Raw genomic sequence first — 26,370 nt, 5'->3', positions numbered from 1 at the left:
GAATTGTTTATGAGTAAAATTTATATCTGGGATTTGCTTCAAAATAATATGGGGGCCCTGGTAGGGTTGCTCAGTTGGTTAGAGCGTCATTCCATACATCAGAAGATTGTGGGTTGGGCACATACCTAGGTTTCGGGTTCAATTCCCAGTAGGGGCACGTGCAAGGTTTCTCTCTCACATCTCACTTTCTCTCTCTGTCTCCCTCCCTTCCTCTCTCTCTAAAAAAAAAAAATCAATAAAAACATATCCTTTGGTGAGGATTAAAAATAAATAAATAATTTTGAAATAATACGGGAAGGAGGGAAATAAATGGAGATAGAGGTAAACATATTAGCCATAGGTTGATAATTATAAAGGTGAGTGATGGGTGTAAGGGAGTTATTATTTATTATACTATTTTGTTTATGTTTGTACATGTTTGAAATTTTCCTAAATAAGAAGTTAAATTTTTTTCTACATCCATAAATTTCCTTGAAATTTGCCATGCTACAACTAGGCTACACTACTCTTTTATTTTCCTTATATGGGAAATACATGAAGAAACAACCTATTTGACCAAGAAGACATTGGATACCATTAGGGCTCAGTTGCCAAAATAACCAGAAATGAGTGAGGCTGTACCTGAATATTCTCATGATCTTTCGGATGCAGCAGAAAGCAAACCTCTTGTAGAGCTGTTGGTTGATTGTTGCTACTAAATTTGAACACTTCTGAAATTATTAATTCAGCAAAAATGGTTTTAGGAAACCCCAAATTGCCTGTTCCTATGGCTGGAAATGCAATCGATTTTAAGAGCATGCTCTCAGTGACTTCCAAACATTTTCTGATTATGTCTTGCATGATCTGAAAAGTACAAAGCACATCCTTATACATTTTGCCTAGAAATGGCAGTTAGGACAAAAAAAACAAGAATTTAGCAACTTCGACTGTGATCTCTGTCTACTCCTTTTTGCTTTCAACAAAAGACAGGCTAAGAGCATTCTGAAGGGGAAAGAGAACATGAGAAATCCTTCAAAAAGATTCAAATGCACTAAGCAAAGAAGGAAAAAAGCAAAGCAACTACTGGTTTAATCCCTCATGCTCTTCCATTCTTCATGCCCCTGCCTTGCCTTCCTCACTAAAGGTGTGCTATCTTCAATAACTCTTCCCTGAGCCCCAATAATGAGCACTATAATCAATTTATATTATTAACTTGTATTCAGGAGAAGTCAGCTACAGCTGAAAGAAAGGGCCATAATGATGGAACCTGCCAAGAATGTTATTACAGAAGCAAAAGAGACAAGGTGTGATCTACATTATACTGAAAGGAGACCAAAGTGGTACCCAATTTCCCGGAGAATTTAAAACCAGCCCCACCTTATATGAAGATGTGTCGCCACTATTCCAGCTCGGAGCCACCACATGAAGTACTGCGCAACATTGCAGATTATGACTTGTTGTTTGGAGAATCTTGCCCACGTCAATAGTCATCCCTTGTGCAGTTGTATTCAATTCCTCCTGGAGATTTGGCCCAGCTTTTGCCAAGAGGGCCTGACAAAGGGGCCCACTATTAAGGTCGAGATTCCTAGGAATGGAGTTGACTACAACGTCGGTCTAAAGAAAAAACCAACAATTTGTTTCAAATTCTAACAAAAAGCAGTCATCAAAGATTACCGTATCTGAGCCATTGGATGTGGCACAATGGGGGACAACTAAGATGACTAAGTTTTCAGAGACTGAAATAACACCCAAGACAAAATGTTATTAGACACTTATCTAAATTACACTCCAGGACAAAAGTGAGCTGTCAAAAAGCAATGTATAAATGGTATGGAATCACTGAAGGAGTCCAGAGGAAGTGCCTTCAGTGGCCAATGAGGATTCCATGAGTGATATGGGCTTAGAAATGGGAATAGTTGCAGCAGGCAGAGAGAGACAGGGAAGTCATTCAGAAGGGGGACACATATGCATGGTAGCTTGTGAGCTGTGAGCAGATTAGTCTGACCTGATAGAGAGCTTCTGCAGCAAAATGGTGCAAGCCAGGCTGGAAATGTTACAGTGGGGGGTAGACTGCAGAGGACCTCAAGTGCCAGGCTGTTTGGACTTCCCGACAGTTAGGAGCCATGGAAGCTTTTCAGCAGGACAGTTAATGTAAGCAGATTAATCGGGTAGATTAAGACCAGGAGAGGAAAGAGGGGGGAGGGGAAGGGGAGGGGGAGGAAGGAAGAGGAAGAGGAGGGAGAGGGAGAGAAGGAAAGTGACCAAGTCATTTTCAAAGCTGCCCTGCATGGGTCACAGAGGAGCAACACATGGCGGGTACTGTTGCATCGGAAGCCAAACATCTATGGGAGAAAAGAAATGGAAGGAATGTCTCACTATTCAGTGTTCAAAATGGACAAGGAACACAACCCATTCTAATTTCTGACTCGTGGTCAAAAGAGATTCTTATTTATTTGGGTTTTTAAATGAGAAACAAAATTATTTCATAATATTTTTGAATAGTGCCTGAACAAATTCCAACCCTGGTTCTACCATTTGTTAGCTATGGGAGTTGGGCAAATTACTGAACCCCTCTAAGTCTCATTCCTTCATCTAAGAAGAACAGCCCTGGAATCTGCCTCATGGCTCTGAATGAGAAAATGCAAGCCAAGCACTTAGCATAGTGCCTGGCACATACTAAATAATCAGTGTTAGCTATTATTCTTGTAATTATTACTTAAGCTTATTGTATAAGGAAGATGACCCACAGAATGGGAAAAATATTTGCGAATCAGGTATTTGATATGGGACCTGAATCCAAAATATATAGAGAACTCTTAAAATTCAGTAATACAAAGATAATCCAATTTAAAAGTGGGCAAAGAATCTGAATAGATATTTCTCCAAAGAAGATACACAAATGGCCTTCTCTAGGGATCCCTTCCCTAAACCTGCCCACAATCCCCCAAGTAAGGAGGTAACATCTGGCACAGCAGGGGCTTCCACGACTGTTTCCGTTAGAGCCTGTGTTGAAAAGGTTGTTAAATACGTTTAAAAAACACATCACCCCTCTGGCAGATCGACAGGAATTGTCCCCACACAATACCCAGACCCTTCCCAGGTCCAGTCTACTTTCCTTCCCATATTTTCTTACTGGTATTGGGTGCTGATGGTCCCTCAGGCTCCAGCCTCCCTGCTCAACCTGGTTCAGTTCCCTTGACAAAATTCCTGTCCTCTGTCCCCACTTTACGCTCTAATTTTTCTATATCTGCTATCAGTACATTTGATAGAAAATTAACCTTAGATCTGCCAAAATATGACAGGTCTGAAGGCACTGAAAAAGTATAGAGCCTTGTATTTGTAAGCTATTATTGTGGATTTTCACATTTACTAGAAACCTAGTGACCTGAATACACTTCCAGTTCCCACACATAACTGGCCAGTCTCTATCAGTAAGTGCTGTGGTGAAGTAGCCCAGTTTTCTAAGGAAACCTGTTTCCAGGCCAGGATGGAGGGCATGGGATTCTTTCTCTTAATTCTCTCCTTGATCTTAATCTTCCTTTGACAACAGACTCCTGGAGTCGCAGCACCTTGGACAGTGTTCTGTAAAGAGGGACACTCACCGTAGCGTTCTGCACGTCGTCTTCCACCAGCAGGATCCTCAGACCACCCGGGCACAAGAGCATTTTTCTGTTTCCATCGTTGTTTCTCAGGCTGGGCTGGACTGCTGCCGGCACACTGAGCGGGGAAGCAGCATCAGGCACGGTGTTTTTAAATATAATTTTCACAGCTTCAACAAAGGCCTCAACAGTCTTCTCAGTTGAATCCACAAGGTAAACCTCTTTCAAGGTGCGTCCATCCCAGTTATACTGGAAGGTTTCCTTGACGGCCAAAACGATGGTCTCCACACATTGGGATAAGGGAACGCTAAAGACTCCAGAACTAATGGCAGGGATGGCTATGGACTGACAGTGGAGCTTTTCTGCCAAATGGAGGCTTTTCTTCACTGCTCCCTTTAACTGTGACATACACCTCTGGGCATCCTCTGCCTTCCACTTGGGTCCTACTGCGTGGATCACCTGGTGGCATGGGAGCTTTCCCGCTTTCGATTCGATGGCATGGCCAGGTGGGATCTTGCCCTTTTTCTTCACTATCCGTTCACAGTCTGCTTGGAGCTCAGGGCCAGCTGCTTTCGAAAGAGCAGCACTCAGGCCGCCGCTGAGCCGGAGCTCCTCATTCGCGGAATTGACCACCACGTCCACAGGAAACTGTGTCAAGTCGCCTAGCCGCACGATCAGTGAGACTCCGGGGGCCAGTTCTGCCTGACAGTAGAACTTCTGCCCATCAGTGCCACCTCCCTGCGCCTTTTCTTCATTCTGCAGCAGTTCCACAAAACAACCATGTGACCGGATCTCACGTTTATAAAACCATGCGTTATCCTGGAAGGACTGCCTGGCTCCTGGCTTATCAATAGCGATGCTTTTAACACAAATTGAATCCCTGGCTTCCTTGAGGATTTTTGCTCCCTCCAGGACTTCGGACTTTGAGCCAATTAGTAAAATGCCTTTTGACTTGTTCTTAAAATCAAAATCTACCTGAACATTTATCTTCTTTGTCTTTATCTTTTGCAAGAATAGTTTCTTCTCTGCCTTTAAATAATCAATAACTAAGGGATGCTTTACCTCAATGAGTCTCTCTATTTTCATATTTTTTTCCACAAAGTCAGAAAGGACTTTGTAGATTTCATCTACTTCTTTCACACAGCCTGCAATGATGACCTCAGCTGTGGTTTCTGAGGCTAACTCATTGATTATTACAGTCTTTGAGGAGGAATTATGTTTCCTGAGCAAATTGTGAGTGATTGCTTTCCATCTCTTGGCATTAAGAATTTGCCTGTCTTCAATGTCTATGCGCTTATAACTTAAGGCACTGACCATCTGCTTTTCAGCTTCTGATAGGAATTCAGAAGAACAGCTGGTTAAGACAACAGTTGTACCCTCTAGCTCATAAACTGCAAGAATTTCCTGTGCTATCAAAAGAGACTTAGAGAATTCTGAACAGTCAGCCTGTTGCAAAAACTGGAAAACCTCAGGGGGAAGCTGAATGCTCTTCTGAACCATGTTAAACACCTTATCCTGGACTTCACACTTTGCTTTATACACATCTACACCGAGTCCTTTAAAGCACATGTGTTGAGTGGCTTTGTCATAAAAAATCTTCATCTCTGGGTACTCCTTGTGGAGATGCTCCTGTACACCACTGTGGCACAAAAGAAAATACTTTCTTGGAGAAATGGACACTTCTACCTTCACACTTTGCTCTTCTCTTTTAATTTTTTGAGTGGTGTTTTCTATTAATTCCTTGATTTGTGGCTCAATGTTCTGTACATCCTTTGATTCTCCCACTAAGATTATAATCTCCATAAGTTTATCAAACTCAATAAAAAATCTTTCATCTTCTAAATCACTTTTTATGGTGTCCCACACTTTTGCATCCACTTTAAATAGGGTAACTTTATATCTAGACCTTATGTCAAAGAATGCTGTGGAAGCATCTTTCTTCCAGTTCTTTATTCTTTTTCTTCCTTGATTGACTAAGGTGGCCGCAGGTCTGATGGTAACTTCACCACTGAGTTTGGACCACGTTAGCTCACAGTGAAAACGTCTCACTTCTTCATTTATCTCCTCAATCAGGTGATTCTTTTTGTGTAAGAACTTCCATAAAGAAAGATCCAAAGATTCTTTAAATGGTGCTGGAAGCTTGATCAGAGGCTTCTCCTTCCCATACAAAGCTGTCCCCAAAGAGGCATAGTATGGGAACACGGAGAGTGGCATATTACTGAGGTCAAGGTCCTTGGTCATGATGGTGTCTAACACTTAAAAAGACAGAAATAAAATCATCTCAGTGTAATAGGTTTCGAATTAAAACAAACAAACAAACCTTTCCTATTCTGTAGGGGGAAAACACCCTAATGTTTGTAGAACTTTGATGTTATAACATGGCATTAAAAAGCAGCTCTACTCTCAAAGTGATCAAATATAAGTTAATATGTATTAATACTAAATAGGTATCCCTTGTGTATTGGAATAATTACTTTCTGGCCAAGATCACTCTATGTTAAAATTCTGTTACATAAATTCTATTTTCTGTTTTTCTGATAACACTGATATATCACCATCAGGTTAAGAAATAGAAATTACTTTGGTCACAAGCATGGGGGTAGTGTTTGCACCAGTATAAAGAACAGTTTGGTGCTCAAAGCCAAGTGTGTCTAAGAATCATGCTATTTGCTGTTTCTTGTGCTTCTCACAACTGTAGACTTCATTGATGATTTGGATTCCATTAATATTTCTAAGGAGAGGAGCATAATCATAATTAGCATAGCTTACCATGTGTCAGATGCTATTCTAAGTGCTTTATATATATTTAATTTAATCTTTGTGCCAACCCTCTGAGATAGAGACACTATTATGATCATCACTATTTACAAATGCTAAAACTCAAGCTAGTAAAGATTAGTTAGATAACTCAAATAGGGTCATGTAGACTGTAAATATATGAGCTAAAATTCAAACCAGTGTCTGTCTGACCCCAAAGCCCATGCTCTTGCTCTTCTACTAGCGGTTCCAAACAAAGGTCATCCTCAAAGTCATCAGGCACCCCAGTTGAGAGACTGATTCAGTAAGTCCTGCACCTCCCCTATCCCTGCTACAATCCACCTCCTGTCACTTTTACTGGGACAGTCCCTAGGATGGTGTATGTGCACATCTGTGGGTGGGTAGATGGGGGGATACTCTTCTCCCCAAAACCCCTCCTCATTTTATGATAGTTATTGGATAGGTATAATAGATCTAACTAGAAAGGGAATTTGATTAGCATAATTGTGGAAAGATGTTAAAAATAACGTCACCTCTGCAGGACTGGATCCTAGGCCTTGAGCCAGACATGATAAAAAGAACGTGGCCTTCAGAGTCCAGATACAGCTTCAACTTCCCAACATGGCCCAGTACAGGCTTGGAACCTGGGTAGTCCTAGTGACCCCTAACACGAACTGAGCACCTACCACATGCCAAGCACTTTGCAGTTATAATTTCATTTAATTCTCATGATGTTCCTGTGAAGTAAGTAATAACACAAACTCTGTTTTACAGATGAAAAAACAGAGGATGTGGTAGGTTCAGGTAACTTGCCCAAGATCACCAAAGGCAGGTGAGCACCAAAGCCAGGATTTAAACTTGGGTCTATCTGACCCAAGAACCATGAAAGGTGTTACTTTAATGTGCCTTAAATTCTCTATCCCATTTCCTCTTCTGTAAAGAAAGAGTAACTGTATCTAACCATGAAGGTTATTATGGGTATTCAGTGAGGTGCTGTGGCAGAAAACACAGCAAAAAAAATCTCACGTACAATAGGTGTTTAGTAAGAGTTCCCTTCCTTAAGATCTTGTGAATCAGATTTTGTGAAGTTGAACCAAATAATTTCAGAGTGAAGTGCCTAACATTCCTCTCAAATAGTCTACATAAAATACAATATTGTTAAATAAATTCTGTTCTTAATCCACCTTTATCTACAGCTTGCCTCATTATTGGTAACCCACCCTTAAGTGGTGACAGAAGATTGGGAAAAAGTAGAGAATTTAAGAGCATAAATTACAGGGCCCAACTACCCAGGTTGAAATCCTGCCTCTGTCACTATCTGTGTAACCTTGGTCAAGTGATTTGACCTTTCTGCACCTCAGTTTCATCATTTGTAAAATAAGGATTACAATAATAGCAATGCCTATAAAGCAATGTATACAAATGCACTTTGTAGCACCCTGCAGAGCTCTGCAAATGTCCAGAGAGAGAAAGGGAAAATCTGTATCTCAGACTCTGGAGAACAGGGAATGAGTGAGGTTAGAGAAGGAGGCGTGGCCAACAGAGTCAGATGGTGTAAAGAGGTCAGGTGAAACGGAACCTTTGAGAGAACCCTATTATTCACAGGTGTAGCTCGGGTATAAAATAAACCTTAACTAAATAGTTCCTGTTATTAGTGGTACACATGTAACTAGACACTCTGAGGACATACCCAACTGCCCTACACCCTCAAAATGTTCAAAAGCCCCAAAGTTGTCAACTCCCACCATTAGTTGGGAGTTAACTTCTAGAGTAGACAGCTTTATGTAGCTCTCTACCTGGGGCCAAGATCAGGCTGAGGGAGATTTAGAGAACATGTGACAGAAACTCTTCTTTTGTTCCTTTGCCCAAGGAACACTAGGTCTTTCATTCTATTTTAATCTAAACCGTACCTTTGCCCCATTTTCTCCAATGTATAAAAGCTGAAGGGAGATTCCTCCAAGTACCCCATGAAACAATTCACCTTGAATGGGTGGCATATCACATGCTCCCCCCATTGATTCCAAGCCCAATGTTCCTTCTTTCCCTAGGGAGTCTGGTCCACTAATTCCTATTCCTCAGCCTTGACCTCTGAATATCAATGGAATCTCCAAGCCGACTTTGCATGTGCCTCAAAGAACTGGAAATCTATGTCTACAAGACCCTCACAAGTGTGTCCCTGAGGTTCGGCCGGACATGGTTTTCACAGGTCATGTGAAATCCACTGATCATGTGAAATCACCCCTATTAACTTTGACAGATGAAAGGGGCGGTAGTGATATTTTCTAGGAACTGGATGTGTTTCTGAGTATTTCTTTACCTAACCTTGTTGAAATTAACTTGAGAATTTCTACCAAGTATACAGCTAAAATGTGGGTCATCTCTTTTTTAATACAGTATTTCCAGTATCCTAAGAATTATAAATTTTTCAGTTCATCATAGGTAGAGACTCAGGAGAGAAACTGTATCTTTCAAAAGCTTGACATTACTTCTTTAAAGTCTGAATCACTGGACACATTAAGCATCATATCCCAGATGAACAGGATTTCTAACTGGATTACCAATGAAATATAGGAATAAAAAATAAAACACATTGGAATTCAACTGATAACTATACTGATAAGATCTGCTAACATACTTTTTAGGTTGTGCCAGGTAAGGTTTACAAAATCAGGCTAATAGATATTACCTTTTCTGTCATAAAATTCAATCAGAGCTGAACTCTCTTCAGGAAAACATTCAATATTGGCAACTCTTCCCCCTCCATTTTGAGGATTTTCAAATAAACATTTCAAACTATAGGAGTCGACACCAGGCGGCAGGTTCTCGACCCTGATTACTTTTGTCTCTTCCAGAAGTCTTGGAGAAAGCTTAAGTTGTTTCACTGTATGGTGCATAGTACAATCTTCAACAAACTTCATGGCATCTGCAAACCAAAATCAATCTATCAGAAAATTATGATTATATCTTTATATTATACAGAAGAAACTGTCTGAATATTGAGATGAAGGAGGGAGCTAAGCACTCGATTTTTAGATGCAGATTTTAATTCCTAAATGAGAATTTACTTGCCTAAAATTCTCAGTGTCTGAACAACAATGCATATCTGAATGTCTTACCAGGATTACTGCCACCAAGCTGTTTCCCTACCTTTGCTCACAGCCCTCTCCAACCCTCCTTGGCATAACCACCGGAGGACTCTCTCTACTGTACAAATCTCCTCATTTCACCCCTTTCTCAAGTCCTTCAATGGCTCCCCATTACCTGCAGGCATGAGTTCACACTCCTTAGCTAGGCACACTATAACCTTGACTACCTGACTCCAAACTAATTTCCAAATATCACCTCTGGTTATTCCCTGCCATTCATTTTATTTTCCGTATTCCCACAGAAACTAGTTATTATTTTGAAAACCCATTCTCTTTTGCCTTTGTATATATGATTTCCTGTGCCTGAAATGCCCTTCATTTTTTTATCTTGGTTCTACTCCTCCGTCAGTACTCAACCCAATGATCTCTTGCAAATAAATACTAATGTCAGGCCCACAGTGTGTCAGGCACTGTGCTAGGAGCTGGGGGAGAGAGATTAATATAGCAAGTCCCTGAACATTCACCTTCCAGGAGGGAGTCTTGAAAGCAAACAAGTGGTCTAATGTGGAAACAAATGAGGTGGGAAGACTAATATTGGCGTTCAGATAAGGATTCCAAGAGTAAGTGATCACTGATTCGAGTTTTGAAGCATGAGGAAGAGTTTACCAGATAGGTAAGGGGAGGAAGCATTTCAGGCAGAGGGAACAGCAGTGACATGAAACAACACAGCATGTTTGCCACCTGATAGACTGGTACCGCTGGAGTCTAAGCTTCATAGGAGGGAGTAGGCAGGGCAGAGCCACGCCACCTTGTTTGGGTCCCCTTTCCTCCCGTTCCCCACAGCCTGCTGTTCCCAGCAGAGGGAGGCAGCTTCTCCTCTTGCATCTTCATTGTACACTCAAGTACGGGTTTCCTCCCTGCCCCGCAGGAGTTCCTCAGAAGCAGGGACCAAGAAATAGTCATCTCTGTACCCCCAGCACCTAGGCAAGTGCACACAGTAGGAGTTCAAACTTTTTGCTCAATGAACAAAAAGCAAGTCCATCTAGTTCTACCTTTATAAGGAATAATCATAAATTTGAAATAAGAATAGCTCCCTTTATTGAGTCCTTACCATGTCTCAGGAACTCTGTTAAGAGCTTTTCAAATATTATCTCATTTAATCCTCACAGACACGGTATCAGGTCGGGATTATTATTCCCATTTTATAGGGGGAAAAAGTAAAACACACAGAGGACAGTAACTTGACCAACCTCAGATAATTAAATGGTGAAGCTAGAATTTTGACTTCATGACCTGTGCCTTTTTTTTTTTTAATCCTCACCTAAGGATATGATTATATTGAGGAAAGGAGAGAGAGAGACAGAGAGACATTGATGTGAGAGAAAAACATCAACAGGCAGCCTTCTGTAAGTGTCCAACTGGGGATCGAACCCACAACCTTTTGGTGCAAGGGACAGAGCTCCAACCAACTGAACCACCAGGCCAGGGCACGACCTGTGCTCTTAACTAACCATTCCAAGGCCACGGCTATGGAATACTGGGGGCTTGGAATTGGAAAATTTCACTGCTTTTCTGGAGATGGCTCTGCCAACTCACAGACACCTCCCAAAGGCCTCAAAGAACACTCATTTTCTGCATCACATACACTTACTCTCACTGCATATGGGGATGACCATGAAAATACTAAGAAGACGTATGGTAAAGGGGAAAACAGAACACGCTGTGTAAAGGTATGCTGCCTGGGCTCAAATCCAGTTCTTCCACTTATTAGCATCTCCGCACCTCTGTCTCCTCAAATGTAAAATAAGGAATAATAATCATCATCTCAAAAGGTTGTTGAAAAGAACAGATCAATTAATACATGTAAAAAGCTCAGCATAGTACCTGACTTATAGTAACACTCTACGAGTGTTTGTTATATTATCATTATTACCTTCAAGTCCAGTTTGGTAACACAGAGCAATACTTACTTCTCTCAATGAGGTAAAACATGTGAAAATCCTGACTCCTGCTCTCAGAATCACTTTAAGAAACTTGGACTTTAATATTTAGATTTTTATTTGGTGTTTTCTCTCTCTCTCTCTCTTTCTCTCTCTCTCTTTCTCTCTCACACACACACACACAAAACTCATACAATAAATTTAATTTATTAAACATACCAGAATTTGGATTCAAAACAAAATTGCTTCTCTTTCAAATAAAAAAGAATCGATACTAACTTGGAGTCCTCTCTTAACAGCTACTAGAAAGAGTCAAACTTTCACAGACATCCCATTAGCTGGGTGTCCCAAATTCCAAATGTACGGTGCAAAGACAACTGAAAATGAAGTGTCACTTAATCTTACCTATATATTTTCGAAAGGTAACTACAGCGACATCAAAATCTCGTATTGCTTCCACTTGAAAATCATTACTGGACAGACCACTTATGTTCTCCACCAACAAGATTATCATCATGTCAGTGACATGTGCTTTGAGATTTTCAAATGCAACCAAAGAGGGAATATTTTCACATTTTTCTGGGAAATCTTCCATTTTTTCTGATCTTCTATAGAGAGATTTTGTATCTTCCGAAGCATCTGATTTTAAGGATACAAAAGAGGTCAAAATGTTATATTTAACTACCATGGTCTTAGCAAAGTAAATTATCATAAGACACTGCCCTCTTTCCTTCCCAACCTCTTAGCTAACTCAAACAAAAAAAGATTTTAGAAGGCTTTTTGCTTAAATTAATTATGATGACGATATTCAATTTTATTCCACCTTTTTCTGCTGACCTGTACTTGTATCACAACACCATATTAAAATTATTGAACTCAGTTTTTCAAAAGCAAGGGACATGTTTATGCATCTTGGTATTGCTAACACATGGTATATACTTGAAGCTCAACAAGTGTTTGCTGAATTGGAGATTTACTGCTTGCACCACTGGAGAAAAGCAAGAATACCTGATGATGCCAAACCAGAGCATCACCTAACACTTTATGCTCTGAAAAGCAATAACTTACCATCACTGAAGAGAAAAAAAGATACTTGCACCGAATGACTAGGGAATACACAGAGAGAGCTGCATGTACACACCAAACTCACTGAACAGCAATCACTCCAGCCAGGCTGTTCCTCCCCATTGTTGACCATAAGTGAGTTACACATGTGCATAAGGTCATTCTCACTCTATGCTTGTCCAGGGCAGTGAAGCATGATGGATACGATATGATCATTAGACATTCTTGAACAACTGTTCAGTTGGAGCCCTTATTATGTTCAAGGTACTGGACATATGGAGAGGGGTGCAAACATAAAACATTAGATAAGGAACTTATTTTTCTAATGGAGGTATTCCAGAAAAATGAGAAAGGGGACTGACATTTGTAAATGTTTATTATGGCAGAATAAAATGCCATGTGCTCATCAAATCCATTTTATTTCCTTTCTGGGAAACATTGCCCAGACTTCCTACAGTTAAATTCCTACAGTAGTGTTCATGTAGCTAAAGGAATATGTGTGGAAGGGGTGAGTTCCCCTTCCAGGCATGGCCAATACAAGTCTCCTTCATATGGATCTCCATTCTCCCTTGCAGTGACCTTGGAGGCCATGTACCAAGGATAACAGTAAAAAAAAAAATAGGAGGAGCCTGGATCCCCCAATGACTGCATGAAGCTGTCTTGACTCTACCCACCACCCTAGCTGCCAACTGCTATGACCTGGGGGGTTGTTTGTTACAGCAGTTTGATCACCCCAACAAATACTCTTGCTGTGTGTTGGATGTGGCACCACACACACACTCATGTCAAATAAAAAATAGTTTGAGGATTCAATAACAACATAAATTAGGATTCAGTGAGGCAGGTATGACGAATCAGAATGAGTACTGGGCTGAGGGAGAGGTTATATGAGCTCCATCCCTGACTCTGCCATTCCTTAGCCATGTGACCTTGGGCACTTCTATTTTTATTTATTTTTTAATATATCTTTATTGATTTTAGAGAGAGGAAGAGAGAGAGAGAGAGAAACATCAATGATGAGAGAGAGTCATTGATCGGCTGCCTCCTGCACGCCCCGGACTGGGGATCGAGCCCGCAACCAGGGCATGTGCCTTGACCAGGAATCAAATCGCAATCTCATGGATCCTAGGTCAATGCTCAACCGCTGAGCCAAGGCCCGCCTGGCTAGGCACTTCTCTTAATTATAAAATGAAAGTATTGGACTAAGTGAATGGTAAGAGCCTTGCTAGCCATACAGTTTGACCGCCCCATGACTATTAGAAGCTTCATCACAAGAGAGGCTTGGTTAACTGCCATATAAAGAGGACGGACAATCAAGAGAGGATTCTAAGAAAGAGAGATAAAGGGATTGGGCTAGTTTGGAAAGGCATTAGAGAAGAAGAAGCTAAGTAGATCTTCAAGGGTATAGAGAATTTAGGTAGAGAGAAAAGTGGGGTAGAAAGTATTGTGAGCCACAGAAGTACAGGCAGTGTCATGATTGTGCCAAACTATTCAGGAAATGGTGATTTGACCGATAAAGCTCAAGGAGCTCTACCGTATAGAGATGTAAGAAGTGAGGCCAGAAAAGTCAGCTTCATTCAGAACACGGTCTGGACTTCATCTTACAGCTGGTAAGGGTGAGTCAGGGAAGATTTCTGTAAAGAGGATGACCAGATATCCAGCAAACAAAGCTCTGATTTGAGAAGGACAGCAGGTGCAGAGAGATCAAGCAGGGCACTCCTGGCATGCTGGATTTGTGAAGTAATAATGGGGGCCTGGGGTGAGGGAGGAATAGATGAGACCAACATATGTGAAAGCTTAAAGAGAAGACAGCCCAGCAGGGTGTGGCTCAGCGGTTGAGCGTCGACCTAAGATCCAGGCGATCAGGGTTCGTTTCCCGGTCAGGGCACATGCCCGGGTTGCGGGCTGCAGCTGATCAATGACTCTCTCATCATTGATGTTTCTCTCTCTCCCTCTCCTTTGCTCTCTCTGAAGTCAATAAAGATATATTTTAAAAAATTAAAAAAGAGAAGACAAATTTCCAGTAGGTGATGGGCAAACTAGTTATGCACTTCAAGAGAAATAAAAAAAGACAGAAAAGGACACTGGGTTGGAGGCAGATGACACAGGTGGCTTCAGACACATTGGTTCTAACATATTTTCCAACAGAAAGGTCAGGCACAAGGTCTGGAATTTCGAAGAGTCCAGGCTGGAAACATAGGCTTGAAAAAACAAAATTTGCTGATCTCTAGTGAGCATATTTCTCTGCTCGTGTTCATCTCTTTTCTCCTAGTTCCTCCACTTGCTGGTTTCCACCTTTCAGGCCCAGCCCAGCTCAGCTTAGCCTGGGAGAGGGCACTGGCTTAGTGCTCAAATCCCCTGAGGTTGGCATGTGCCTTGATGGACCTTTCCCTGCCCTGGCACTGCCTGTCAATCTTTAACTTGAAGCTCTGGGTTTCAGGCATGCCTAGTGCCTTCATAGTGCAGTGTCCTCTACTCTCCTTATCCCTGAGATATGAGACCTATTAGGTAACCACCATCCATCTGCACTTTTATTACCATTCCAATGTATTTCAAGAGTTCCAGCCTTAGGGACATTGTCAGGACTCAGCGTGGAGCAACTGCTCAACAAAAGACCTCCTCTTCCATCTCTTAAAAGGGCCAACTTAAGTATCTTGTTAAAGACTACCCAACTTTTTGGCTAGTTAAGAGTCTGGGTCAGGTAAAAACAGGTTAGTAAATGGGTCTAAAATGTCTAGGACAATGAGAAGTCCAGCGGTGGAGTGGGGCTGGATGACTCTCCCTGAGAATATATACACTTGGGGGTCTTAAGCAAATCTGAAGCAGTGCTAATAAATCAGTAAAGACAGAGTTAGGGTAAATCTATGAAACCATAAGAAACGCAGACTAGATTATATTCTCAATGTGGGAAATGGTACAGATATAAATGTACAAATATAAAACCACTTCCTGGTCAAAAACTGAACTTGAGGGTACAGCATGTAAGGTATCATCCAAGAAGGAGGTAAGGATTTAGGGAGTCACAATGAACATTGGGAGTTGGGTAAGTCCGATATCTGAAAAATGAAAAAAAAAAAAAATCTTCTCTCATTAGAATCATGAGCTTCTTAAGGAAACCATACATACTAGATTCCACAGTTTAACAGCACACTCACATTAGGTAAAAACAACCTATACATCCCGATCCAGTCATTTTACCAAGTAAAGGCAGCTCTCATCCTAGTGCTATTTTCAAAACGAGAAAGTTGCAAAATTCTAAACATGTTCTCAAGACAATTTCTGTTTTGGAAGAAAATATTTACACATATTTTGGAATTCCTTTTCCCTAAGATCTGGATATATGTATCACTTTATCTCTCTTGCTCAGCAACTCAACATGTTTCATCATTTCCTCCCCTTTATAACGCCATGCTTACCCGGGAAAACTAGTCGCTTCTTTAGTAAATGTCAGGTGCTACAAGCCAACACCCAGATACTAGTTAAGCAACAGAGTCCACAACAGCTACTAGGTTTCAGGCTCTTTCTTATAGCAGGTGGGAGGAGAAGAGCTGCTGCTGGTCTGGAGGGCTGGACCCCCATCCTACACCCAGCGTTCAGAAGCTGTCATCCACAGAGGACCCACACCTTCCTGTTGTGGCTCCAGAGGGCAGCACTTTCCACACCCGGTGCTCAGAAACTGAGCCACACCCAGCTCCCACTGACATGTTATGTCCTTGCTTCTTGATAGCAGTTTGGGCACAAGTGGGTTCTAAAGGTCAGTTCATAACCACCTTCCGGGCACCTCTTTGCCCCCCCTCAACTGCAAGGTGTCTTCCAGTGCCCACTGAGAAAGCTGTCCCCATCCCTCTGACCTGAGCCCTGAGAGGTCAAGTGGCTCAGTCCCCCAGTGTTCGCCCTCTGCACAGCTGAGAGTATAAAGAGGATGACGCCCAAGGGCTCTCCAAGCTGAGAAAACCCTGCCTGGGAAGTAAAGAAGGTAAGAATGGGGTCTACAGGTGCCATTTTTAATAAAAGCAAAACTGCCTCGCAAAGGCCAGTCATCTCAACTGAGACCTTACCTGGTTCCTTGGTATGGTCTTTGGTCTTGGATTCCTGAAACCCAAACAATAAAGTAGCATTAATATATTACTAATAATTCCCTTACATTAAGAAAATGTGCCTGGGACCAGCCTGGAGATGTAGGGTCAACAGAAACGATAGTGAAAAGCTCTGACAATGGCGCTTTTGAATGGCACATCCACTTACTCAGCACAAAAATCACTGGTAAACATGAGCTGCAAATAACAGAAACCCCAGTGAACACCAAGTGTCTGGGGCATGGGGTAAGACCTACATCTTTTCCCCATTTAACATTTTTTGAGTCTTCCTTATGAACAAACACTGTGCCATGTGCTTTACACACGTCGTCTCATCCCAACCCTCACAACAATCCAACAAACCAATGAGGTAGATACTATTACTATACCATTTTAGGAAATACTTAGTACATGCAGTATGGATCACTATCTCCCCGAAACAATGTAAAAATAAAACAAATATAGCAAGTTCCAGGTGAAGAGCAACCAGGACAAACAGACCCAAAATTCTACATCTCAAACCACCCTTATTATAACCCCCAAATCTTGACTTTTCCAAAAGTGTCTAAAATCAAACAAAAAGTGCCCCTTCCTTCATCATTCCATACCTATTGCACCACATCTAGAAGCTGCATTTCTCACTCCAGTTTGATTTATATTTTTTATTCCACTAGGTGTTCCTCATTGCGCTTCTCATCCCACACACCTTGGGAGAGCACCCTACTTCCCTTTCACTCATTCTTTTTATTACCTTTGTTGGGATTTTCCCCTCAGAGACATCACGGACTTCATTTGGGGCTGTGGGCAACTGGACCGTTAACTTAAATGTTCCTTTTTCTGGCCATACTAACTCATGGTTCTCTCTCTCCAGAACCCTCTGCCGAACTGAAAAAGCAAAAGAAAACGGAGAAGGAAAATAAGAAGGGGGGGGCATCAAGCAATCTTTATTCACCAAATTATTCCATGATTTCTGTAGGCTTTGTCATCATCACTCAATTGCTTGGTCATTTCCCCAAGAGGCCTCATGTGGTAAAATAAGGAAAAGTTTAGCAAGCAGACATGGGTTTGAATTCTATCTTTAAACATATTTTAACCTTAAGCATGTTCCAAAGCCTCAGTCTTCTTGTATATTAATAAGCCATTAATAAAGATTATGTTATACGGGTGTTACCAGGATTCAATTGAAGAAACATTATAAAGAATTTAGTACAGTACCTGATACTCAGCAGACACTCAGAAAGGGAGCAATATTTATTGTACAGTAAAGAAAATAAAAGCATCCATCATGGTGACCCAGTGAGGATTGGGTGCTGGGGCATGGCATGATAAAAGCCATGTTTTAGGAATGTGACTCAGGTAACCAGAAGCCGAATGGCCAGGAGCCTAGTTAAAAAGCCATTTCAATCGATTCTTTAACTTGTGAAGATAAGAGCCTCACATCTGATAGTAAAAGGAAAAGAAAAAAAAAGGATGGATTTTTTTTTTTTTTTAAATAGCACATGAGGCAGTTGGGCTTTAGTGAAAAAAACTGAACAATAAATATCAGCGTTCAAAAAACCTGGATTCGAATTCCAACTGTGCCACAAACGAGATCAGTGACCTTGAGAAACGATCTTAACTTCTCTTAAATCTGTTGCCTCACTCAAAACAATGGTCTGTGAATGAATTTTGTAACACATACAAAAGGCATGAAAATGTAAGTTATAAGGAGCAGCCAAAGACAGAAAGGGAAAGTCAGTATATTTCAGACCGTGGAAGAACAGGGAATGAGTTTAGACAAGGAGGTGTGGTCGACGGATCAGATGGTGCAGAAATGTGAGGGCGAAGGGGAGCCTTTGAGAGTGCCCTACTGTTCACAGTGTAGCTCCTGCCGTGAGCACTGGGTTACAGTGTTGTATCCTGATAAGGCTGCCTGGTGAGGCCAAGGATATAGGCAGGAATCTTTCAAAAAGAGGGGCTTGAATAGCTTTTCCACTTCAACCATCCACGAAGGGGTAGGAGACGTGAGGTCTTAACTGGATGAAACAGACCCCCAGAAACAATATGAGAAGAAATGCCGGACCCTAATTTCACTCTTTATGGGAGGGCAGATGTCTTCATACAGACTCCTAAGGGGCTGCCCTAAGCTTGATGAGAGCTGAATAAGAACCTGAAGCCATTGAGGAAGCTAAGTTTTGTAAGCCAGCTTGTCCAGAGTCATGGGCCTCTGTGATGCATTTCTTTTATTGTTCCCTGGACTTTGGTAGAGTCCTATCCAGGGACTGTGCCAGCCTGTTCTGTGTGCAATATGCATGAGGATCACTACTTCAAGAGGACAGATGATAGCAAGATCCATAAGTGCTCCCCTACAAGGAGAAGGTGAATCTGGGAGGAAAAAGCTGAAACTCTGATGTCCAGTCCCCCTTACCCAATGTGAACTGTTTCCCTTCTGCACAGTCCCTTATCAAACCATCCACACTTACTTTTATTTAAAGAGAAGATGGGTTTCCTTACCCCAAAGAGACTGACAATAATCAGGTGCCAAATTATGATGAAAGAGGATGATAAACAGACACATCGGAAATGAAATTTAAAATCTTCCAAGTCAATTTACACTTAATTTTTCAGAAATTCAGTGAACTATACAAAGGTAAGATACAGCTTCTAAATAGCTCCTGTGTGCTCTACTGTAATTTGTACAGAGAAATGCTGATGAGCTCATTTTTGTTATGTGAATTACGTGACTAAAGTGTTACAGGATGAGCCTGCACCTGCTGAGGCCACTTCCTGGTGTGGAGGGGCAGTGTCTCCCTGTAAGAGAAAATCTCCTGCCCCAGGACTGCTACCAGCAGGTCATTTATTGTTAGCAAATTCCTGGCAACTTACTGCTGAGGAAACTGAAACTGATAGCGACTTTCCACTCCCCATGAACCTTTGGCCACAAAAGTCTCGAGTAGCACTAAGTCTTGAAGAAGTCTGTGCTGGGGGTAACACAAAGGGGCCACTGGAGCAGCCTGGGGGTGCAGGAAGGGGCTCGTGCGCTAGAACATGTGCAGGAAGAAGCCTGGCAGGAGACTGAAACTGGTTCTGCTTTGAGGGTTAGAATAGAATGACGTTATCACAAAATTATATTTTGCGCTGATTGCATTTTTATGCTGTTTGTATTTTCTGTAATCGGCTTCCTTTTTGTTCATCCAGAGTTGTCAACAACCAACCAGGATTCTCAAACTTTAGTGTATCAGAGTCACCTGAGGTGCTGGTTCGAAGTGCTGATGCCCTCTCACCCATCCACACTCAGGGTTCCTGAGCCTCTAGGACAGAGCTGGGCTGTTTGCTGTGAGTTAGATGAAGGGGATCTGTGGCCCCAATTTGAGAACTACTCCTGAGGGTTAATGGGATGCTAAAGAAGAAAGAAGTGTCCCTAAGGGCCAGACCCATGGTGATGATAACAGTTGGAATCAAAGTGGTAACATCCCTCGAGGAAATGGCTGTTATCGTACAGTTGCCCTTCTGTGCATTCCTTGATGAAATTTACCCTTGGAAAACTTTGTACCTTGTTTTCATAAAGCTCCGAGCCAACAGTCTCCTTTCTCCTGCCCCCTGCCCGCCTCACGTCCTTCACACTTATCTGTGCACCCCCTTCCTCCCTGGGTTTCACCTTTCCTTTCTGGATCATTGCCTAAAGCTTTCCAATTGCTCTCATGGCCTTGTAAGCCTCCTTGCCTCTCCACTGGCCCAAATGCTTCTCCAATCCAGTGGCAAGAAAGCGGGATAGGTGTTGTCCACAGCCTGTCTTTCCTATGAGATTCCAAGGGGAAAAGGTGACCATTGCCTCCCAGTGCAGGACCTGGTGGGTGTCCTAAGCAAGCAGATATGTGGTGGGTATTTTGTCGTTCCCCTTTCTTAAACAGCAAAAGCAATCGGGAGCAGAGGAGAGCTCAGGGTCTCAACTGCCTGTGAGGAGGGAACTTCCCCCTTAACAGCTCAAATCTCCCAACCTCGTTCAACCCAGTCTGAGCACCACCCTGAAACTAAGGGACGGGAACCAGTGAATGACCAACAAAGATGCTGTGTTGATCAAGAGCAAACTGTCATCCCCCCTAATAATTCTATTTCACTCCGACAATGTGATTTTAAGCAGCGTTTCTGCCCCTCTCCCAGGCGACCCCAGAACCACTGGAAGCTCCATGACCCATGGGGGAATCCCCATGACTTCTCCCATTGCTTAGCCAAAAATTAACAGAAAGAAAAGGGGCTCTCCCTCTCCTTCCCTCTCAAATGGATCATTGCCCGTTCCCACAGAATCAGTTACCAAATCCAGAACAGCACACAAACGCGTCTCTTCCATCCCCACACTGACTTGCATTGTTTAGGGACTCACTGGTCCTCACTCAGAACACTGCAAGAATCTCTTCAAAGGTCAGAGTTTCATGGTCTCTCCCAACAGAAATCAATATACTTATTGTCAACCAAATTTATCTCCCTAAAGTATATTTGGAGGTATTATCCCTGGAAACGTTCTCTTCCCTTAAAATCGTGTTCCTAAAGACTGTGGAAGTTCTAGAACTGCTGCTTTCATAGGCAGAAGACAAAAAGCGCACTAGATGCAACCCTGCCATTAGCGTACTACGCAGCCTTGTAAAATGAGGTGAGGGAACCGGCTATAAGGCAGCGCCTTTCGGGTCTACGCGGTTCTGCAGCCACCTCGGAGCCGCAACTCGTAGCGCCTGGAAGCGCAGGGCAGAGGAACGAACCGACCCCGCGCGCTCTAGGTCCATTCGGCAACCCCCAACCCCCCCAACCCCCCCAGCCCCCCAGCCCCCCTCCCCACACACGCACACTCCGCTGCTGCTGGAGCCGGGTAGGCTGTCCCGCTGCGCGCCCCAACCCAAGCTTCCCGGCGGGAAGAGCCCGGCTCCCCCCCCCCCCCCCCCGCCGCGGGCGCCCCTCACCGTCCGGCTGGTAAAAGAGCACCAGGAAGCGGCCCGGGCTGCCCGGCTCCTGGCGGACCTCACACTCCCCGCCTCCCGATCTCTTCGGGCTCTGGAAGTACAGATGCAACTTGGTGCTCAACTTCTTCGGGGGGTCGGCGCCCCAGGACCCGTCCACCAGCAGCGGGAAGCAGCCCGGGGCAGCCATCCTCCCGCTCCGCTAGCCTGGCCGGGACTGTGCCACTCCCGCCCCAACTCAGAGAAGGTTTCCTTTGCCTCTTTCGGTTTCGTTTCTGGTGAAACTCCTCCCTGGCCTTTGGCTGTAAACAGCAACCCAGATTTGATTAGTCATCCCCTCCAAATCTTCACTTTTATCGGGGGCCCAGTGCCACGACCACTCCGGGTATCTGGATGCGCGCGGGTCCCTAAGCCCAGGGCTTGTTTGCCACTCACACAAGCCACAGGTGAAATCAGCATCTTTGGGTCACAAGACTTCCTGCAAACAAAGTTTTCTTTTAAGTTTTCTTTTTGCCTCAAGTGGACATTTTACAAGGAAATAAAATGGCTCATCGTACTGTGACTCTTTAGAATGTTTGGGGCCCGTTTGGGAACTTCTTTTAACATCAATTGTCAGAATTTTACCTCGTTTTCTTTCGCTTGCAGTTTGTTCCCTGATCTTTAATATTATATGCTCATGAGAAGTTATGACACAGTGGAATAAGTGCTTTTAGAAGGAATATACCGGTGTTCACAGAACAAATTGGGAGGCGCTTAGGCAGGGTTTATGGGGAGGTGACATGTAACCTGAGGCCTAAGGACGATGAAGGATAACCTTGAAGGATTGAGAACAGGGGCGTGCCATAATGTGATGCACTTGTACAGAATCACTCTTGCTGCTGCTGGCCAGCTAGAGTAGAGGCAGGGAGGCCACCAAGTGGCTGCTCTGTTGTCCCAGGTGAGAGATGGGAGTGGCTGAGATCAGGGTGCTGGCAGAGGACCTTCTGAGAAAAGGTAGGGTCCTAAGTCAATAGTGAAGGCACAGCTGCAGGAGTGGCTGAGGGATATAGGCAGTGAGAAGATGCTCATGGACAACTCCATGGTCATCCACATGTGGCGTAAGCGACTGGCTAGATCAGCGATTTCCAACCTGTGTGCCTCAAGAATTTTTAAAACATGCAATGCCTGACTATTTAGTCAGGGATATTGACCTCTTTTCCCTTAGACTGTCAAATTAAAAATTGACAATATGCCCTAGCTGGTTTGACTCCTTGGTTAGAGCGTCGGCCCTCGGGCTGAAGGGTCTGGGGTTCAGTTCCAGTCAAGGGCACGTACCTCGGTTGCAGGCTTGATCCCTGGCCCGGTCGGGGCACGTGAGGGAGGCAAACAATCGATATGTCTCTCACACATGGATGTTTCTCTCTCTCTCTCCCCCTTCCACTCTCTCTGAAAAGCAATGGAAAAAGTATCCTTGGATGAGTATTTTTTTAGAAAGACAACAGCCATCCAGTGTGAATGAATCAAAATTATACCTATTTTTTTATCAGTTTGGCAAAAAATGTAATATATTTTTGGTGTGCCACAGAATTTTAGTAATTAGTTTATGAGTGTGCTATGAGATGAAAAAGGTTGAAAATCGCTGGGCTAGATAACAATGACATCTACCAGATAGGAACACCAAGGGGAAGTCAGAAAAGGAGGACAGAGGCTAGGAATGTGTGTATCCTTGACCCACAATAAAAGAGTGTTTCCAGTGAGAAGGGGGGATTATCATTCAAATGCTATCAGTGCATCAGGTGAGAGAAGTGTTTCTTGGACTGCTGGGGACCTTGCAAGCACAGTCTCCTAGTGAGGGGACAGGAGACAAAAATGGCAGTGGACGGAAGCCTGAAAGGAAGGGAAGGAAGAGAAGGCAGCAAGCAAAGTCAGCTCTTCCAGAAGGGCGACTGAAGGGGGTTACGGGGTTATAAAATCAGGCAGTTGTTGTTATGTTTGTTTTCTGGCTTTTAAAATATTTTTAAGATGGAGAAGTCTTAGGCATGTTTAAATAGTGGTAGAAAGAAGTGAAGGGAGGGTTGAAGACACAGGTTGAGGGAGAAGGTGGGATGGACTCTTGGAGGCAGTAGTAGTAACCTTAGGAAGGGTACGCTTTTCCCACTGCACCAGGAACAAGGCGGAGATGGAGTCCAGAAGCAGGGAGCTCTGAATGACTGTTACGGAAGGTCTGGAAGTCCTTTCCTGATGGGCTCTGTTTCCTCTGCGAAGGTGGTGAGGTCTCTTAGACCTGCTAAAATTACAGCTGTTTCCCCCTGCAGGCCTGGATCTGACATATTGTCCCTTCATCACAAAGAAACTAAATTTCAGAGATGAAGAGAACCAGAGATGGGCCAACAAGAGTTTGCTTGGCTTTTGTTCCTGATCCATAATAATGCTAAACTTTATTCAATTCTTTTCTCCAGTTTTCTATCTGCAGGTGGCGCTCATCATTCAGTCCAAACCACCCTGGTCCACAGCAGAGGGAGTGGGGAGAAGTCAGAGGGACATGTCATAGCTCTCAGCTACACAGCAGTGACTATTAGCCCACAAGGCTCCCCACCCCAAACCACAACTAAAATCAGCATGCTCTTCTCCCCAGAGTTTGGGGGCCCAGAACTCGGCAAACAGTTTATCTTTTTCCTCACATCATCATTTTTCAAGAAATAAAATTAGAGTGAAACTGAAACCTATTATTTACAGGGTGGGGCAAAAGTAGGTTTATAGTTATGAGTACATGAAACACGGGGTTTATTCTTGTATCATTTATTAACTACTGTATTATTTTCCACAAGAACAACTGTAAACCTACTTTTGCCCCACCCTGTAGAGCAGAAGTTTTAGTCAGCCATTTCTGTTTTTCTTTCAAGAATTTTTTTCATGATCAGCAATGTGCCTCGCCATTGCTGCTTATCATCCCTGCGTGGACTGGGGAAAAACTTTTCGAGGATTGGGAGGGCAGGTCTTGAAAGACAAGGAAAGAAAGTTCTATAAGAAGCAAATTGTTGACTGTCATCAGCCCCCGAAGTACTTTGTCTTCTCTCCTAAGTTGTTTTGAGCCTATTCACTGTTGGACTCGTACCCTCCCCCCTCCCACAGTGTGCTTATCCTGGGTCAATTCTCGGTTTCCAATGGGTGTGTACCTCCAGAAACTCCTTTCCTTCCAAGGAAGCAAGTGTCCTCTCCAGACCTGGGGATCATGGCCCTCCAACATAGGAGCGGCCATGTTCACGTGGCTGTTCTAGGCTCTCCTTTCACCTCATAGCAACAACTGATCTTAATATAAAAACCCACAGCTGCATTTCTGAGATGAGCTTCCCTTTCTCCTACTCATCTAAATTTCCTCTTTCGACTTCTCTACAACCTTCTATGCAAACTTCTAGCATCAGGCTCCTTTCAACTTCTCAACAAAGTTCTCTACAAACCCCTCCCATTTCTCCCATTGAAGTGTGTATCGGGGAAAGGGTGGCTTCCCCTTCTGTTCTGAACCAGCAAGTTGTGAGCACCTCATGTCCACTTCTCTGTCTCACTTTCTCCCTGAAACTCCTGGCCTAGTCTCCCCAAACAGGATGTGACCAGAAGTTGGGCATGCCACCCTCTCTGTTACCGCTCCAAGTTCAGTCCTCAGAGGGAGTCACTTGATAGACCCACCCACTTCCTGGCTTTGTTTCCTGTGCTCATGTGCCTTTCAGAAAATTCATCTTCTTCAAACCTCCACAGAGAAAGTCTCTAATACCTTTCAGTCTGCCAGTACAGTAATTCCTAATGTACATTTTCCCAAACAGGAGTCATTTAGATTCACTAATACTACCATTAGGTGGGAAGTGGAGGGAGGCTTCTGCAGAAGAGTCCAGAATAGATTGGCTCTTTCCAAGTTTGTGTGAATAAAAGGTAAAGCAGAGTAAAGATCCTTCCTGGTAATCCAGTGGGTAACCACTGAATCAGACAACACATGCATCTATCTCAAGACAACATTAACTCTCAGAAAGAGTACGATCTAGGTCATATTTAAAAAGAAAAACACAGTATTTTACTTTTACACCATGCCATACATGATCATCAGTAATGTGCTATTAAATATTGAACAACCAGTTGTCTGGGGGGAAAAGTTTGCATATATGTCTTTGTTCATTATGAATTTTATGGATATAAAGTTTATAGCACATAATTTACAAATAATAAAAAATATACAACACCTTTTATTGTAAATTTCAAATAGCCAGTAGATTCTCACATAACTTTTCAAAGATTTTTGCTCATCTCATATTTGTAGCTGCAATTAATGAGTATAGTTCTGACATAAAAGTTGGTTGATACTTTTGTTTACATTAACAAAGGAGATGAAAATGAGACAATGAAGACAGATGTAAAAACTTCTCTTATTTGTCAGTGACATGAGCTCCTGCTTTGCTGAATTGGATAATAGTTTTTAAATACTGCAAGAATATTTTCTCAGTTGTTTGTGCTCTTTACTATGTAATGGCTACAGACATGACACGCTTTTAAATTGAATTTGCCTTATTAACATATTCTCTATCACTTTCTTAAGTTCAGACAATCAACAAAATAATAAACAAATCCCTGATTTGTAGTGTTTGCCAATTCCATGGTGTAAATATTCCCATCATGGCTAATTTTAAGTTCCCAATGTGATATCACTGAATGCAGAGTTGGGAAGAGATGACCAGTGGCACACCCTTACATAATACTTCTACCTTACAGATAAAATAGACATCAATAACTCAAGAGTACAGATAATAGTAAAATGTAGTAAGTAATTAGGAAGTGATGAATTTTCAGTATTTATTATTTTTTAAGAGAGAATCTATTTTATTATAATTTTATACAATGTAATTCTAAGTAACTGTAGTTAATAACTGACTCACAAAATTTCTGAAAATATAAAAATCAGCTCTGGTGAGCTAATA

General features: G+C 42.7%; 1 protein-coding gene across 1 annotated transcript in view; it reads right to left on the bottom strand.

Annotated features, from left to right (window-relative positions):
* The window catches only part of PARP14 (poly(ADP-ribose) polymerase family member 14), a 41,051-nt gene extending 19,428 nt beyond the window's left edge, over positions 1–21,623 (bottom strand). Inside the window, 8 exon segments of the mRNA XM_087818183.1 lie at positions 622–843; positions 1,357–1,593; positions 3,582–5,833; positions 9,022–9,258; positions 11,767–12,000; positions 16,485–16,518; positions 17,254–17,387; positions 21,434–21,623. Of these exon segments, the coding sequence (XP_087674309.1) occupies positions 622–843; positions 1,357–1,593; positions 3,582–5,833; positions 9,022–9,258; positions 11,767–12,000; positions 16,485–16,518; positions 17,254–17,387; positions 21,434–21,620 (3,537 nt within the window). The 5' untranslated portion in view covers positions 21,621–21,623.
* Between the last annotated feature and the right edge of the window lie 4,747 nt (positions 21,624–26,370).

The sequence above is a fragment of the Miniopterus natalensis genome, chromosome 6, assembly GCF_054644295.1.
Source record: "Miniopterus natalensis isolate mMinNat1 chromosome 6, mMinNat1.hap1, whole genome shotgun sequence".
Classification (NCBI taxonomy): Eukaryota; Metazoa; Chordata; class Mammalia; order Chiroptera; family Miniopteridae; genus Miniopterus; species Miniopterus natalensis.
Note: the sequence above shows the minus strand (reverse complement) of the source record. Positions and strands in the feature narration are given on the sequence as shown.